The sequence below is a fragment of the Tetrao urogallus genome (assembly GCF_951394365.1).
Source record: "Tetrao urogallus genome assembly, chromosome: 5".
Lineage (NCBI taxonomy): Eukaryota > Metazoa > Chordata > Aves > Galliformes > Phasianidae > Tetrao > Tetrao urogallus.
Genome location: NC_136818.1, coordinates 41,509,867 through 41,528,019, shown reverse-complemented (window position 1 = coordinate 41,528,019; position 18,153 = coordinate 41,509,867). Strand labels below are relative to the sequence as shown.

Genomic DNA, 18,153 nt, shown 5'->3' with positions numbered 1-18,153 from the left:
TAGTAGGAGCTATTGTCTGTATTTGTAGAGCAGAGGAGAAAATCACATGCACAGTGCCTGTCTACTATTTCAGATTCTGCTGATATTTAAAAATCCATGCCCTGCATGTCAGTCATCTCTTGTTAAAACAAGGCCTCTGACCAAGAGCCTTCTTAGAAGAAGGATTCCAGTAATGTCATTCAAAAGCTCACAGACTGAGAAGTCCTTAAAACCTGGCATAAGAGTGATTTTTTCCTCTATTTATGGTAGAGTTAATATGTATGCAGCTTCTCAGGCACCAGGGGAAAAGAGGAAAAAACGAGATTGTGAGTATTATCATTAATCCAGATACTTAGAAGTGAGCATGTTTTCCCAAATTATGCTACTGATTCAAAAATAAGGATGTATTTTTAAAATGATACCTTTGGGTTTTGTACCTTCTGGTTAAAATTATCATCATTTTCATGTTTTTCTCAGCTATTTCAGGAATTATAAACCTACTATTTAAAAAGATGTTCACAATTCCTACATATGCTCTTTTCTTTTTGCTTCCTTGAAAGACTTATGCAATATTATTCACATAAATTGAATTCCTTCTTTCCTGTGCCCTCCCTCTGCCTCTGCTAAAATGCTAGAATACTTTAAGAGTAGAGCACTTTGAAGGATGATATTGTCAGTTATGATATCAGGTAAGTTTACTAAATGTCTCAAAAAAAAAATAGGGATACAGTGTGTTCATTATAAAAGCAGAGATGAGTGTGGCAGCTTAAAATTGCATTTCTCATGCAGATTTTAAAAGAAAACCTTTATTTTCTCTCAAAATTATGCCAGATTCTTCAGAAGTAAGATTCCATTCTGAGATTTCTATACACTTCCAGTGCTTCCACATTTTCATCTGTATCAGCATCCCAGCCACACCTCAGTCAAGAACAATTCTTCCTATTTTTGTCATCTCAAAGTTGGTCCCCAATTGCTCACTGTGACGCTTCATGATAAACAGAAAGCAAAATTCATAGAGGGGATCAGTGTATTGTGTCAGTTTGGCTCTGTCACTGGTATTTCCTGAGACTGCTGGCAGGCAAAGATGAAACTCAGTATTGGAAGGCATGGCTGCACTGGCATGTCCCAGCAACTGAGCATGAGACTAAGATTAGGATTTTGAATGCAGAACTGAAATTTCACTGAATTTAGATTCAGACAGTTTTGGTGTCCAAGTAGAATCCATTACAGTTTGCAGATGTGAGAGGTAATGTTCTGGGGGTACAAGTATGGATAACCTCTGGAATTCCAGCTATAGTTCATCTCTGACTAACAAATTCATATTAGAAAATCAGGAAGTCTGTGATAGTAATGAGAATTAATTAAAGCAGGATAGTCTGTGTTTGCTATACAATTTTTCGTTTGACTTCCAAAATGTGTACCATTCCTAGCTTCCAAACTTTGCATTATCATGGTGTGGAAAACAGCATATCAGCCTTTGTGTATGTTATTTACTGTGCTTCTTCATTTTCCTTTGCCAGCACTTACAGAACCCTGCGAACTTCCATAATGCAGCTACAGAGCTCCTGGACTGGTGTGGTGACCCCAGAGCCTTTCAGAGACCGTTTGAGCAGAGCCTGATGGGTTGTTTGACGGTATGTCCAGTCCGCATGTGGTGGCAGTTCTGATCCCCTGGCTTATAACGCGTGTTGTGGCCAAGGGAATCTGGTTTTCTGAGTCTGAATTTTGTGTCTTTCATCATTTTATCTTTAACGCATGAAGGCAGATGCTTATAACTGTTTATTTGAGTCTGTTGCATCACAGGTAGCAAGATTTAGTAGCAAGAAGTTAATCAGATGATAAAATGAGGAAAAAAAATAGTACGTAGTACATACTAGGTTTCCTTACTTGTACGTACAGTATTTATTTTCATGGTTTGAAATTACCAACTGAAATATCTCCCTGTGGAGTTAACAGACTTCACAGGCATTTATTTTCCTTGCCTCAGCCTTTGGTGTTTTGAAGGTCTACTTATATTCAACCTCAAGCATGCAGAACCTCCAGCTGAACAATGTTTCTGCGTGTTTGGTTTGTTGCATGTATGGATTGCAGGTCTAATCCTAGCATAATAATTACAACAATTTTACTGACTTCATTGTTTTTCCTACTATTCATTTCTTATTAAAACTGCGATCGTTCCTAAAGCAACTTGATTATAATGCATGGAAAACATATTTCATTGTGTGCTCAACAGCATTTTTTGTTTTCAGTGCTTTATTTCCCATACATCCAGCAGCAGGTTACACTCCAAAATTATTATGTTCTGTCAAGGCTTTAGAGGAATTGAACTCTGTCTGTAGTAGGAGTGTTCTAAAGCTTCACTGCGATTTGCAGAACAAGCAGATACAAATAGTTAGGAAGGAGACAGAAACTGTAAAATGATTAATGTAGAGATCATCTTTGTACTAGCTGGGAGGGAGTAAAAGCACATGGATTATTCTCACGCAGTATGCAACTGATGCATAAAAAAAGACACTGAGACTTAGATTTAGTTGCAGAAATCCAAATGTTAAGGAATGGCTCCATCTTAGTGTGCTCAAGTGTATAGCATCCTTCAGATTCCTGTGTTGAAAGGTTTGAATAAATCCAATGATATGAGAAGGTGTGGATTTTATTTATATTTTCTTAAAACTTAGCTAGTATTTTGAGGTTAGCATCCAAGAAAGGAGACACAACACACACAAGTATGTGTAGACAACCTGTACACTATTTCTCTGCATATTTCTGCTAGAATGCTGTTAATCTGACATGCAACTTCCTTGCTGCTTAAATCTTTTCTTTCTGCATAAACAGACTTGCAGCTCTGCCCAAGTGCAAGGTAAAAATAAGGTCTGACCGCTAGTGATTTACTGTCCTAACAGACCACAAGAGAGAAATGGAAATGTTATATTTCTATCTACAGAATAATAATACATAGTACAATATAATAACAATAATATATCTCTATATTTAATACGCATATTAGAACTTAATCTGTTTCCAGGGAGATTATTCAGAAAGTTGAGAATTAGTGAAATACTAGAATATTATGAATAAATTTAACATCAACTTCCTTAATGATGTATTCTGTACTATTAAGAGTCATTTTTTTTTTAATGCTGACAAAGTTTATCAATGTTTTGCTTTGTGAAGATGATGCTAAAAGAAAAGAAAAATTAAAAAAACCAACAATATGAAGGAGTATTCAACCTAGAACAGGATTATTGTCTTTGCCAGTATTTACAATGACCTTCAAAAACAGCTTCCCTTAATACTCCTATGCTTTTTAAAGCAAGTAGTCTCTACCATCATTATAACATTTGAGTTCCGTAGATTCCCAAGGGCAAGTGCATTTATTCCTGAAATTCTGCAAAAGCTAAAGATGCTTGCTTATAAGGCTCCTCCTCTTTATTGTACAGAAGGATTTTTTTTCTCTTATGACACTATTCTGTTAGCTCTCTGATGAGAGAAAAAGCACTATACTAAACTGCTCTTAGATCCATCAAAGGATATGAGAACATAATATCCTACTAGTGGATAATGCAGTATGTACTAATGCATATTGAAATGTATTAGTGTCATGGCTGCAGAAGGGCAAGCTCTTTCAGGAATGAACAAACCATCCATTCACACACATCAAAGTTTAAATGCAGCCAGGTGTAAAGCCAGAGCATCAAAACACATCTGTTGTATTTTGAGTAGAGAATATAATGGTAGCTTTGCAGAGCTACCAGATTATTTGCTTCTTTTGAGTCTATTTAATATTTTTGCAAAAATTAATTCAGTTGAATTTATCTTATTAATTTTTTTAAAAAAGTACTCAGAATCTTGACATTGTGCTTTAATGTAATGAGTGGTTCTTAAATTAATTCTGTTTTTCCTGTGCACCATCTTTCTGTGTTCACTCTTGATAATGTCTGATTCACTTTGTAACAACAATGTGTTTTCATTCCTGGTGCCAATCTAAGAGAACCTGAAGGGATACAGAAAAAAAAGGTCTTAGAAATATTCTGTGTGGACATCACCAGCAAAACTTTCAACTTTACTTGTGGAATCACTTCTTTTGATAATAATATATAAAATAGGTTGCTAATGGAGGTTTCCTGTTCTTGACTTGTAACGCAAGCATTTACAGAAATCAGGTTAGCTAAACAGACAGCTTATGTTGAGCAGTAAATAATTGACTTTTATGTATCAGCAGTACTTTGATATGACTGTAATTAAAATTGCTGCTATAGGCTCCAGTGATGATCTATGCAATCTAACAGGTGTGGGTTTCCTATCTCAAAAGCAAACTCGGGAACTGGTACAGCAACTGAGAATTTACCAGATAGACAGATGTGTGTGTGTATGATTGTATTTGCATCACTGTTATGTCTGAAGAATCTGATGGACACTTATTCTAAAGTTTACCTTTTTATGTTTGGCCATAACAAAAAGTCACTGAAATGAGCAGGTAACAGAAGTTTATAAAAAAATTCTGAACATTTTAACAAATAAATAAAATGTCAAGGATGGAGGGATCAGCTTTGAATGTGCTTTCTTTCTTGGAAGCTGCAGGCTGCAGAATGATTTCCTTTAACAGCTTTGATGGAGCACATGTAAACAAATTATGCTCTTTCTCAGGGACAGTGAGCTCCTTTCTAGCTTGCCAAGGAAAGCTAGGCGTTAGTTTTCTACAGTGGTCGTTTTGAAGACAGATAGAATTGTCTGTTGACAAAAAATGAATAAAAATTGAAATAATTAATTCTGTATCTTATTGAAATTGTAGTGGATATGATTTTTGGTATGTGACTTCAACTCTTGTAAAATAGCCTCCGCTTTCCACAAAGCAAATGTAGCTATAATTTTATTATAACTGAAAGAGTTTCTGATTCTAGAGCTTGTATCTAATGAAGACTTCTGGGATGAGAGGATATTATGGTAAGATTAATATTATTGATAACTTTAGGATTATTGACATTTGAAAACTTGCATATGGCGTTACTTTACTTTTGTCTCACAGAAGTAACTGTGTTCCCATATAGCAATTAATAAACAACTCTAGTTTGGCTGGACAAGGTTGTCTCATTCTTTGCTCCTTTTTTCTCAGATCCACTCTAGTCTCTTCTCACAGGTCTGCTCTTGCCTAATAGTTGAACTTGTAAATGATCTCACTGAGGACATGGTTACCTTTAATGTTTCTGCTGAAGCAAAAATGGAAACCAGAGGACAGCTGAGAGCAAAATGGACAGATTTAAAGACTTGTCTGATGCTGCTTTCAGCAGAGGACAATAAAGGCACTTCTTCAGTCTCTCATCTTTCTTGAGAGTTACAACACACAAAAGTTCATCATTTTTAGGACTCTTCAGCAGTGTGCTTGAAAACAAAATACTGGAGAGAGAAGCACAGCTGTGTGCAGTTGCTCTGTAACTGTACCTACAGGGTTAGTCAAATTAAATCCTGACACCAGAATGGCTTTGGATAGTAGAATGAATTTAGGTAAACGGGACGTGCTTACCTGAGTTAGCTGTTGGCCTGAGCACTGAGTGTAAGAGAGCTTTTCTTGTGAAAAATGACCACCCTGGTTGGGACATAAGACCTCTTCTTATCTGAAAGTTGACTCTTCCTACCCAGTTTGACTACAAAAAGCTGTGCTGAGATATTCATTAAAAATGTATTTATTTTCTCCACTGTCTTCCTGCTCTATATTTCCTCTCTGAATGTTGGGTCTATCTCAGTCATCAAATGTGAGAAATTCATGCATATTTCTTTAAGTGTTTCATCTCTAAGTTGAAAGAAATAAAAACACTCAAAGCTGCAGTCCTAGTTGTATTCAATCCAAAGATCATGGATTTCATTTGAATCTTTTGTATTGGTTCTAGATCTCAGTGCTTAAGAGAATTGCTGAAATAACAGGCATCTATGTTTAACCTTTGGAAGTATCTATGATAGGCTCACTTTTGGTGATTGTGATACATTGTACAATAACCTTTTGATCTGTATTTCTCCTTGGAAAATTGCGGAATTTAGATTGTTTAGATTTTTCAGTCATTTTTAAAACTAAATGCTTATGTCAGTTCATCCAATGCAAAATTAAAAAAAGATTTTAAAAAGTAGGACAAAAGCCATATCTTTGAATTATGTCAAGTTTCCACAACAGGATGCCTCAAACAGCAAAACTAACAAAGTCCTGCTAATGTGTTCACAAGGTATCTACTCCTACTTTTTCTTCACACCTGGCTAGATTCATTCTGCTTAATGCAGAAAAGCATATAATCACAGTCAGCATAAAAAATCACTTTTCATAACCATTTAAGATCTGAATCAGAGTAATTGCAGTTGGAAGAGTTGGTTCAGCACAGTCTATACCTAGAAAACACCAGGATGGAGCTGCCCATTAGAGCCCTAGAAGTGTTGCTTTTAGTCTTTGCATCCAGGACTTCCAGAACAAAAAGTTAACCTGGAAGGAATTCTTCTTCCATTGTCCTCTCTCCATGCATTTGTGAAGCACATGTTTTTATCTGCTTTCAGCACACAGCACCTTGGGGCTCTGTACAAGCTGTACTGACGGAGTACAGCCAGCAGGCACAGAACAGTCCTCTCTAGAGCAGCTCATAATGCTAGCAAATAACTCAGCGTTACTGGCTGTCATATGACCTTAAGATATTCTAAAGCCTTTTTTTTTTTAACTTGATTCTGTTAGTCATGTTATTTTACAGCTTTGAAGCTTTTGTTTGAAATGTGCTGCTGTTCAAATTAAAATGTTTCTGATATCCCTATATTACTTTCTTCAGGTGATGACTATGTTTCATCTATATCGTTGCTCAAAACCTGTCAGGACTCAGGTGACAACAGTATTTCAGTGACCCAGTGATCAGCTGGCTTTTTTTATTAAAGCATTTTTCTCCTCTGGGAGAAAATTCCAGTTGGAGTTGGTTGAGTGTGGGGACCTTCTATTCAGTTCTTAGGCTTGTTAGAGACATGCATGTTAGGGAGGAGGAGGAGGAAAGGAGGAAGTATCAGTATTTTGCATGCTGTGTTTCAGGAAGTGACAAAGAATTAGGTAGCAAGCATAATATTTTATTTTATTTCATTTTGAAAATACAGTCCTTATCCAGTGACTGGGGCTGGAAATATATTTAAGAGAACACTAGTTTGAACAGAGACTTTTACATTTGCAGAACCTGTCTAGCATCTGTTTTCAAGCATCAAAAGCCAAAAACTAGCTAATGATGTGTAACTTTTACTCACCTGCTTTGATTGTCTGTATTGTTGAGGCAGCTCTTCTGCAATTAGAATGTAAGAGTCTCATCAGACCAAGACTTCAGATCACAAAGATATCTTCCTCCCTTTCTCTTTTTTTCTACTTGAAGCAGATCGCCATTCATGTTGCAAAATTCTTCAATTTGCTTCCTGTTTATCTGATCTCTGTGTGTTACCAAGGGGGAAAAATTACCATCTACATTGCAGAATTCTAATTACAAAATTTCTGCTGTAGTCTTCAAACTGCATTCAGATAATTTCAAGTATGCACAAGTGGCTGAACACAGAGCTGTCTGAACTAGCAATCAGCTGGCATTTTTTAGTTTTGAGCAGCCAGCAAATTGAATTGGAAAAATTCATTCTGATGCCAGCAGGGGGGGGTGCTCTTGACTGCTGCTAGTTAAGAGATTCTTTGATAGTGCAACATAATGGGAAGGGAGTTTTGTAATAAGCAGCCATATAGCCCTCTTGATTAACAGGCCTGTTAGGTTAAGAGGTACGTTGTTCCAATACTTCGTGGTGTGATGACAAGAAGGGCAGGGAGAAGAGCTTGCTGGGGTGTAGATCCTTAGTGCTGCAGAAAGGGGAAAAAAAAGAAGAAGAAATGCAGTTAAATTCAGCAGAGAAAAAGAAGTTGGTGGCTGAATTTCTCAGCTTTTCTCATTATTAAAACTTAACTCTCAAAATTTTGCCCTCACTGTCAATGACCCTGTCATTTGGATCTGTGCAGAGCTGTGTCACAGGTGGTGAATTTGACATCTCAGTTATGAATGCAGTGTTGTCCAGATTAAAGATTTGAACGGCTTTTGGAAATCAGATTTTTGTACTGGCAGTTACCATTAAAATTATGGTTTTTTGCATGTAAGTATGTATTAGTTTTAGTATCAGTACTGTATCTCAGTTAAAATAAAAGCTGGATGTTTCTATGTGTGTAGCAAAAATATTAGGAAACAAGTTTGTAGAATACCATAGAGGAATACTAAGTATAGAACCTTGGGTTGGCTGGCTAAGCAGTTTCCTCTTTATCATGATGGTGTCATTGACAAATATATCTTTCTTTGCCTGTGCACTGAATTTGAATTTGCAGTTAGAGAAAGCCCGAGTATGGTAGCAAGTGGTATCAGATCACTTAACCATAATGTTGATAATTGATACCATGTTGATTCAATCCCACCTGATCAACATTGTTACTCAAGTATGATCTAAATCATGGCAGATTTCACACTTGGGACTGTTGCTTGTGTGGGGTGCAGGCAAAGTGGCATGACACCAGCTGGCAACAGGTATCCACATTGCTGAGATTAAGTTTAGGATGGATGGACCTAATAGAGCTTAATATCCTATCTTTTTCCCTAATCTTAAGTGTTTTATAGATATTGAGTAGTCTGCTGTAAAAACCCCAACCCCCGGACTCCAGAGATTGCTACTTTGTTCTAGTGCCTGAACCTCAAAAGTTTTCCCAGTATTTATCTTCAGTCACTTATACACTGGGCAGATGAATTCTAGTTGCACATGAATCTGATGGACTCATGGTGATGTTCTGCATGACTCACATAATACTGATTTTGTGCAGATATGTGAAAATTGATCTGCTCTTTTCTCTTGGATTAAAATGAAACTATTGATACATTCTTCAGAAATTCATTTTCAACATTTTATTCCTGTTGTTGAGTCTGAATTCATTTATTCAGTATTTCTGCCTCACCAGTTATGCCTAATTTTCTGTTTGGGTGTCCGATTTTTCTATGCATCTATAATAGTTCATACATGTTTTAATTTTTTAAAACATTTCTGTAGTTTTTCAAGGTTATTTTGAACTCTTATCATAGTCTTAAGTGCTTGCAGACCCCTCTGCATGTTATCATGTAGAAGTTTTGCAAGTTAACTTCTTTCCTTGTCTGTGTCAAAATAGAACACATAGAAGTGGCCTGTATCTAGGACATGTTGTGATCTGGCAGAGGAATATTAGTCAATAGTTTATAAGGAAGTTTATAAGTTTTTATAATTTTAAAGTTTTATAAGTAAGTTTATGCTAATGTCATCTAAGCTCTGCTCATCTGTTGTAACGATGCCATATTGAGCAATGTCAAAAGGCCTATTTGAGATAAGATAGATGTACTACTTTCCTTATATTTACAAGGCCAGTTAACTCATCGAAGAAGAAAGCTGCACTATGCTGATGGATTTGGGATGATGCTCTGTATTGCAAACGTAATACTGATTTAGTAATTTATTTTGTTATCAGACTGAGTAACTGTAATTTCTAAGATTCACCTTTTAACCATCTTACTAACAGAGATTTGGTGTGCCTCCAAAGCCTCTGCCTTGAATGAACTCCTGGCAATAATCACAAGCAGTTACTAGGTTTGCCCAGGCTAGTTCCTTTGAGGCACTCTGAAATATATTTTATTTGGGTCTACTGGTTTGAATATATTAAATTTACCAACAGTCTTCTTGTTGATTCGTGTTTTCTGGACCATATTCATGCAATCCATTTATTGTCTTGCTTCTGAGAATCCCAATGTTTATTTAAAGAGAGAGGAAGTCCCTGGTATACAAGTTCATAGGAGGAAAGCCTCCCCAGTATCCAATGAGCAGTATAAGAAATGATGCAATGCCTCTGCAGCTGTGAGCAGCCTGCAGCCCTTGTTGGAGGGCACAGAAACCACTCTGTTCAACTTTCAGTTTAAAATGAAAGTAAGTATTTGGCTGCTACTGTGGAGGGAACGATGTCAAATACAGTCACTTAAACATTTTTGTGAGCCTACAAAGACACTGGACATAAAGTGGACCTGCTGTGTATCCGTGTAGGCAGGACAGTGGCTGAGAAGCAGTGTGTAGCATCCAAAGGCTGGGGAGCAGCAGGACATGGCGTGCCCTCCTGAGCACTGCCAGAGCAGTTTGTTTCACACAGCTTCTTCCAGCCTTAGAGGAGTGGGGAGAAGAAAAACTTGGGTGGAAAATAACTCTTGGAAATTTTATTAAAAGTGTTTGTTTTCCACTAAGTAGTTGAGCATTTTGGTTTTGCTCTCTGAGGGGAGGAAGATTTTCTGTCCTCTCTTTCAATGGAAAACCTGTTAAATTTAGATTATTTTTTAACAAAAGTGAATTTTAATTTGTTTTCCTTTATGACTGATGAAAAACTTGAGCAAAGAGTGACACTTGACCAGCTGACTTCACTAGGCTCACAAATTTGGGTTGTTCCTCCTCTCACTTGCTCTACTGCCTGCTGCTCTTGTGGGAGAGGCACAGCTGGCCCATACCATGTTGAGCTTGCACAAGATGGTGCCCAGGCCAAGGGCATGGCCAGCATTGTGAGCTCTGCTTTCTATCAGTCACAGCAAGGTACAGAGTGGGATTTTCTCAGACTGTTAGAGGAAATTCAGAGAAGGAAACTGCTGCGAAATGAGAGTGTAACAGAGTAGACCTTGGCCTGCTCTTTTTTTCCAGTCTCTTTTGCGAAGACACTGCAATCATAGATAGTTGTGGGTTCAGGAGTTTATGGTTTTTGTATTTCCTGAATTATCTGAGGAAACATGATTTCCGTAATTAGCATAATGCGAGTTCAGAGTACTGACTAGACCTGTGGCTAGTGTGTCTCAGTATTTATAACTGCACTTTTAAAAATGAACTAAGCATAGAAGCATATCATGCAGGTTTCTTTAGTATTGTGTGCTTGCTGATGAACGGCCGTATCTGCTTTTGTTTCTGACCGGCTTCAAAATGAGTAGTTTGATGATAACGTGCTTTTTCAAGAAAGAAAATGGGAGGGCCCTTTCTTTCTGATATGTGGTGGATGGTGCCTGAAGGAAATTAAATAATGTTTACACGTTAATGGCACATTGCCCTCAGGAACATTCAACAAGGCTTTCATTAATTTAAATGAATTTTTCTGTTTCCTACCGATCTCTTCTCTAGCATGTACCTGTCAGTGAGCTGTGGTAGCACTGGGATTCAGAAAGGGGATACTTAAGTGTGGAAATATCCCCTGGATCTCGTAGCAACCCATCATTTTTTGCCTCCTCTTGTTGATCTTTAATGAAACACAAAATATCTAGTTGTTATCTTATTGTTCTTTTCTATATATTTTGTTTGTTCTAATCTTTATCTTGATGCAAGTTCAAACCCAACTTCATAATGAAAATATTAAGAACTGTTGTATGTAAAGGGTTAAAGTTTGATCTGCCAAGTTAAATGTTTTTTGATTTATCAAAAATATTTACAGCTTTCCTCCCAAATTATTTTCTCTTTCCTGTAGTCAACTTAGTCAATTTTAATTGTAAAGAGAAACAAGAGCTAAAATACAGATATGATTGTGTGTTGCTGGTAGTAGTGCTGTGTAGTACTGATATTCCAAATTCTCTTTTAACTCCCCTGAAGTCCCCTACTGCTCAGATTTGAGACTGGGAAAGTAGAAGAAATTAGGGAAGCATCACTCCTGCTTAGTAAATTCAGATGAATTTGTGATTTCTAAATTAGTTGGAAAAGCAACAACAAAAATCTACCCAGAAATAATATCTATGATACTTCTTTCTTGAGAAAGAAATCTGATTCTTTACTGTTAACTGTGGAAAGTGGATACTGGAAAAAAATTTCCAAATAATAAGCTTCATGTTATGGTGTTCAGAATGTAGGCCAGAAAGGTGAATTCATTCATAATCTCTAGGTTGTCGTATATCTTGGTTCCTTACTCTGTTCTGTGTCATTGCATCTTTGGGGAGTCAGTGCTGGACACGGGTTATTGCACTGTCACTGATTTAGAAAGAATTTTTCAAATGGAGACGGGTGGGAAAAGGGTATTTTCTTGTATTCTAAGCTATTTAGGACTGGAACTTTCTTTTACTTCACTCAGAGACATTGTGTTTTGTTTCTTGTGGAATTCTTTGACCAGTGTTTCAATTCAAAGTTTTGAAAGAATATGTTAAGAATAATCAGTTTTCTTTATGCCTCTGAGTCTGAAGTCATCCTGTGCAACTCAAAGGCAATTAAAAGCTCTGCTGTGTACAACTGTAGCATAGCTTGCCAGAACGACCACAGTATTGTGTTTATACTATGCAGATTTTTATGAGGATACATTCTTGGCTGATAGTTGAGTTGCTGGCCTGGAGAAACTGTTGACTACTTTCCATCCTTAACCCTGGTCGGTCATTTGCCTAGTTGGGCTAGTCCTGCAAGAAATTTAGATTCCTTCTAGTTCAGTTCCTTTTTACTAGGAGAAATTAAAAAAAAAAAAAAAAAAAAAAAAAGAAACACCAAGCCCTTCTTTCTATATTTAATGTGTCTGGCAAATAGTCACAGGCCTATTTATTCTAAAAGCCATAGTAAATGTGTTTTGCAATACAGTATTGTTGAAATGCAGCAACTGTGACACTGATCACAGTAGAGGAGGAGGGCATTTTAACCTAAAAGACATATGAAGTGCTCTTAAGAGCAGGGCCAGGAACTGTGACCCAGGGACAGAGATATAGGAGATTGCTTATCCTCAATTCTCCAGTACAGTGAAGTGTATTCTGTATAATCTTCTCATTTGGTCTTCTTCTAATTTTTTTAATTTTTTTTTGTTTCTGGAAAATCTTTGTCCCTCCAACTTTAAATGATTTGTGAGGCTTTTCTTCTGGCATGTGTTTAAATAACAAGATCACCAGAAGAGATCCATGCGTTCACTTTGCTGTGCTTGCTGTGTTAACTACAGACTCATATCATATTTGTACTGTGGATATTGCAACAGCAGATTCAGTTGTCTAACGTTACTGCTGATAAGCAGGTTAATGCAACTTTGAAAGAGGCTTGAGTAACCCCTAATGAAGCTTTCTTTATTTCCCTCTGCAGGTGGTGAGTCGAGTGGCGGCTCAGCAAGGATTTGACTTGGATCTTGGATACAGGCTACTGGCAGTATGTGCAGCCAACAGGGACAAATTCACTCCAAAATCAGCGGGTAGGAAACGTCTTTTTTGGTATATCCATGATTTTTGAATGATCATACTCTGAATAACTACTGCTTACTACTGAATTGGTTCTTTAAAAACAAAAGACAACTAAGTATACCATGGTAACAGTGCTGCAGATCTTAGCATTTTAATAGCATGCTCTTCTGAAGACAAATGACTAAGGCAGCATGCATGTTTCCCAAGTAGTGCTGTTTGTTGTCCTGTTTGACTTTATAGATGAAGCGTTACTTTCAGAAACACTGATGCTCAGTAATCTCAGGGAGGGAATGAGCACTCTCAGACCCCTCCATCTTGATAAACCATTGATTTTATGTCATATGTCAACCTCTCTTACATCTTTCACGTTCAATCTGTAGTTTCAGATACAGCTGTTGCCAGGCTCTCATTTCTGGACTGCATATGTCTGTGCAAAGAAGTAGCACAGTTTCTTGTAGGTCTATTCATTCGTTTTTGAATTTTGAGGCAAGAAGAGGTGGGAATGACATAACAATAATATCAAGTTGTTATTTTTTTCTGGTATTTTATGTAAATAATCTGTTATGGGTCTCTGATGAAGTAACAATATTTGATTATGATTTATTGCTTTTGCTCTTCTGTATAGTAAAAGCATAAAATGTTCTTTAAGATCTTTCTGCGTCTCGCATTGTGTTCTATTTATCTGGAGCATTCAATTCTGATTTTCTTTTTTTTAGCTGATGAATCCCAATGTAATGTGTACTGGCTTGAAAAAGAGGCAGATAAATGCTCTGTTCCAGAGCATAGATAACTTTTCTGGTTAGCAACTGATACACAGTCACAGTGTTAGAACATCAGAAAAGATTACCTTTTTCCAAAGCAGTAATGTGCAGTCAGCTAATTGGGTATTAGTAGCATTTATTTTCATGTTCCTTACCATTTTTTATCGACCCCGAACTTCTTTCTCTCATAATTGTTGTTCAGTCCTTAGAGCTCTAAGGAGTTCCTCACGAAAAAGCGGCTTTCATATCATAGCATGTTAATTGGACTCTCTGATTAATCCTTTGTATGGGAATGGACTATTAATTTTACTAAATGTCCCATGAACTGTCTAATTTTCTTCCAGGAAAACTTTGTGGAAGATGAAACATTTAGTTAACCAGGCACAATCTCCTTTTTTCTGAATTCATAGCAAGCTTCTCCAACTGTTAGCTGTCACTTCTCTGTGGGTTTTTTTAAGGCTTGTGTGAGGATTTCATGCTAGGAGTGCATTAACCAAGACTTTTGATTCCTGGTGAAAGTATTCGTACTCTCTCTCAGCAGTTCTTCCTGAGGTGTGTCTTTATCATTGTGTTAGTGGAGGTGAAGTTGTCAGTCTTGGGGTTTTTTTCATGTTACAGTCCTTTGCCTTTCTAACAGGTATCAGAGGATGGTCTTGAAAGCCACTGTCAGTCATAGAAAAACCCAGCTTCTGTGTTTCATTTCCACAATTAGTTATTTTTTTGGAGTATCCTTTTCCGTTCCCCCATGCTCACTACCCCAATCCATATAGATTTCAGTCTTTCCATTGTTAATTGATGCAACACAGGGAAAGTTGATAATGAATTCATGAGCTCTTCCCCCAGTGTACTGTAAAAAAAAATGCTTTTCAGTCTTTTTTTTTGCTTCCTACTTCCCAGACACATACATAACTAATATATTACCAGTGATCATAAATAGTTGGTTTCACAACTACTTTAGTTTTACCATGTATTTAGTTGTTTCACCTGTTGTTCCTGGGATTTCAGCATGCCCAACCACATTGCATTTTTATTGCTCTTTTTGTCTGTATTAAGTATTCATAACTTGGAGCATGCCATAATATATTTTGTGAAATATCAAATATAGTCCCTACTCTTAATGGTGTTAAGTTCATATATGACTTGCAAGAGCTACAACATTGAATGGGCTGCTTGAAAGACTGACAGGTGAGGATTACAGATATGAAATTGTTTGAAACTATCCCAATTTTTCTTCTTCAACATTTGAACATGTTTTCTGATTTCTGAAGTAACAGTGGCTCTGCTCCATCATTCAGTCATTGTAAAAATGTTGAGATTGTCTCTTGCTTATTATTGTTGTTTTTTTTAATAATGAACATCATTGAAAGTGGCATTTTATGATTTGCTTAAGTTGATAAGGATTCTTGCATGCTGTTTTGAGTAACTCGTTCTTTTTACTTTTAAGTCACATCTTTACTTTTAAGACACCTTCAACACTTCTTCGTCACTTTCTGACAGAAGTTTCTTAATTGGCATTATCTTTAATGAAAAAAAAATTTGTTTTTCCCTTCCACTGGGCTGAAGGGAAATTTGCAGTGGCTTGAATTTGTTCCTCCAAGTAGGAATTTAATGCTCCCAAAGCGATAGCTTTAAAGATGTTTTCAATCCATAGTGTGTAATTTCTGATACTCTGAAATATGAAAAGAAAAAACTTCTCAACTTAAACCAAATTAAACCCTTTGGAAGTCCACTTGCTATTAGTGCTTCTGTATAAACTACTATGAGGCTTATTGACTGATGTCCTGAAGGTCAGGACACCTCAAGTGGCCTTACATTGGTGGCTCTCAGGCTCTGCAGCTCTGCAGCTCTGCTCAGTGAAATTGGTGGATCTCCCCAGGCTGAAACTGGCAGAAAATGTTTGCTGGTATGGCTTGCTTTTTGTTTGGCTGGCTCTCCGCAGGGCCCAGCTGAGAGTTAGGAGTCAGCTGGTGGTGTCCAGCAGTATCTGTAATTACAGTTAGAAGTCATCTGGAGCCCAAAGTCAGAGAGTGTGACACCTGGCTTCACAGAAATACACACCTCTGGTTAATACAGTCAGCCCCACACTGTTTCATGCCACTTGGTTGAAAAAATTTTAGTGATCGCTGTCTGCTGACCTGTCTCACATAAGCTAGGAGTCTAGGGAATGATTCCACAAGCTGCGAATGGCAGGGAAGGAATGGGAAGATGGACAGCTGGAGTCAGGCAGGGCAGAAGCTTTCTCAGGTGGCACAGTCTCAGCCAGAGGAACCCACAGGAACCGACCAAGAGCCGTCAGTTCCTTAGCAGTTCCCAAATTCAGTATTGCCAAAATAGTGTTTGATGTTGCGCTTTGTCTGTCTCGTTTTAATTGGCCGTTGAGGTAGTCAGCAATTAGCTAATATGAATTGTTTTGGAATATGCCTTGAGGGGACACCCGTGTGGCATGAAAAATATTGAAAAGTTGTTGTGCACTTTTAAATAGTAATGACAGTTTACTGACTGTTCCTTTTGTCTCTGCTTTCTGGTGTTTGTACCTGAAATGAAGTGGTGCCTCCTTTTATTCTTCTAGCCCATGCTGCTGCATCTGGGCTGCTGCATCAGCGGGAGGTCAGACACAGCGTTTCCCACCCTGAAGACAAAGTCTTTAAAAATATATGTCTCTCTTTTGGTGACAGCTGCTCTCCAAATCTTCCAAGGCAAATTCCTCTGCCTTGTCGTGACACCTATAGGGAATGGCACAGCAGGTTAGCTGCGTGCTCATTTGCTTTCACACTGCAGCAACCTCAGTCGCTCTTAGTATGCGAGTGCAGGGGTGTTTGCGTATTCCTTTCTTTCTACCTTATGTCTGAGTTCTGCTTTCACAACGGTGCCTGCTTGGACATCTGAACTTTTTCTGAGTGTGTTACCTGCTGCTTTTATTTTATTTGGTAGCTTTACTTTAAGCCCATTATTTAAGTAAAACAGAATATGACAATCAATGTTTGTTAAAAAAAAATCTGAGAGGGAATCATTTTCTGTTTTGTTTTTTTTTGTTTTTTGTTTTTTGTTTTTGATAGTTTATTGAGCTACTGAACTTCTTCGTTGGTCTTAAAGCTACTTTTGCTTTTGTCAGGAGGCCAAGCTGAGGCCAGGCAAGGGGGTGACAGGATGAGATCATACAGGGCGCTTTGTCAGAAAAGGACAGTGTTCAGTATCTCTGAAAAAGAGGAGAGACAGAGGGAAAGAAGCCTGAGGGCAGAGCTGTGCAGAAAAGGTACTTTTGCCATCACTGAGAAGCTACAGCAAACAAATGCTCTGATAGCTTAGATGGGCAGCTAAGTGTTACATGCTTGATACAGAGATATCAATCCCTTTTTGATAATGGCTTGTTTTCAGTCCCTTAGGCTCTGCTTGGTGTGCTTTTGATTTTACATTTGTAGAGCAGTATTATTTAATATTCTTAATTGTATGTGAAGCATAAACTTTATGCTTCATATACATACACATTTATTTTATTTTATTTTATTTAGCTTTTATCACTGTAATGTAACTGTAAAGTAATAGGGCTGCTCTTAGTCCATACGATACCAAAGCTATGAGTAAAATGGACCTTGAGTATGTCTAGAGCATGAGTGACCTTAAAGCTAGATGAACATTTTGCCTAAGTTTCCAATAATGCTCATATTTTCTGTGGAAGGAAGGCAGCTAAAAGGATTAGAAGTATGGAATGGAAATTACTGCACCCAGTGCTGATGGCATCCCTTCAGCTTTCAGAAACCAAATGATCGACTTGCCTACATTTGGAAAGAAATAGCGTATGAAATGTCAGTCTTATACCTCATACCAAAGATTGTCAGCAAATCAAGTCAGAATAGTCTCTTACAATTGGAGAAGAAATGTGAATGCTGTAGTTGCATTTAGGAAAGTGACTGACAAGAATATGTAGGCAACTGTATGAGAATGGAGTAGAACAACTGTGCTTGGGTTGCTCATGAAATTAAAGCTAAGCGGAGTTATGAGTTTATGTAAATAATAACAAAGTAAATGCTTAGAACAAGGTGAATTGTGAAGCTACAGGACAGTGCTGCCACAAAAGCATATGGGGTTAGATTAGCATATAGATAGAACAAAATATGGAAATGAGAAGCAATTATGGCAGTTGGATTTGGAAAAGGCTTACAGAATACAGACACCAAAATGGAAGATGAAACTGCTTTTTAAAAGATAAAATTCAATAAACTTATGAA

At 37.4% G+C, this 18,153-nt stretch overlaps 1 protein-coding gene across 1 annotated transcript in view; it reads left to right on the top strand.

Moving 5' to 3' along the window:
- Positions 1-18,153, top strand: part of ZMIZ1 (zinc finger MIZ-type containing 1) — a gene marked incomplete at both ends in the record, with an annotated part of 147,721 nt that overhangs the window by 14,906 nt on the left and 114,662 nt on the right. The window contains 2 exons of the mRNA XM_079535895.1: positions 1,500-1,613; positions 13,072-13,177. Coding sequence (XP_079392021.1) covers positions 1,500-1,613; positions 13,072-13,177 — 220 coding nt within the window. The remainder of the gene's footprint in view (positions 1-1,499; positions 1,614-13,071; positions 13,178-18,153) is intronic.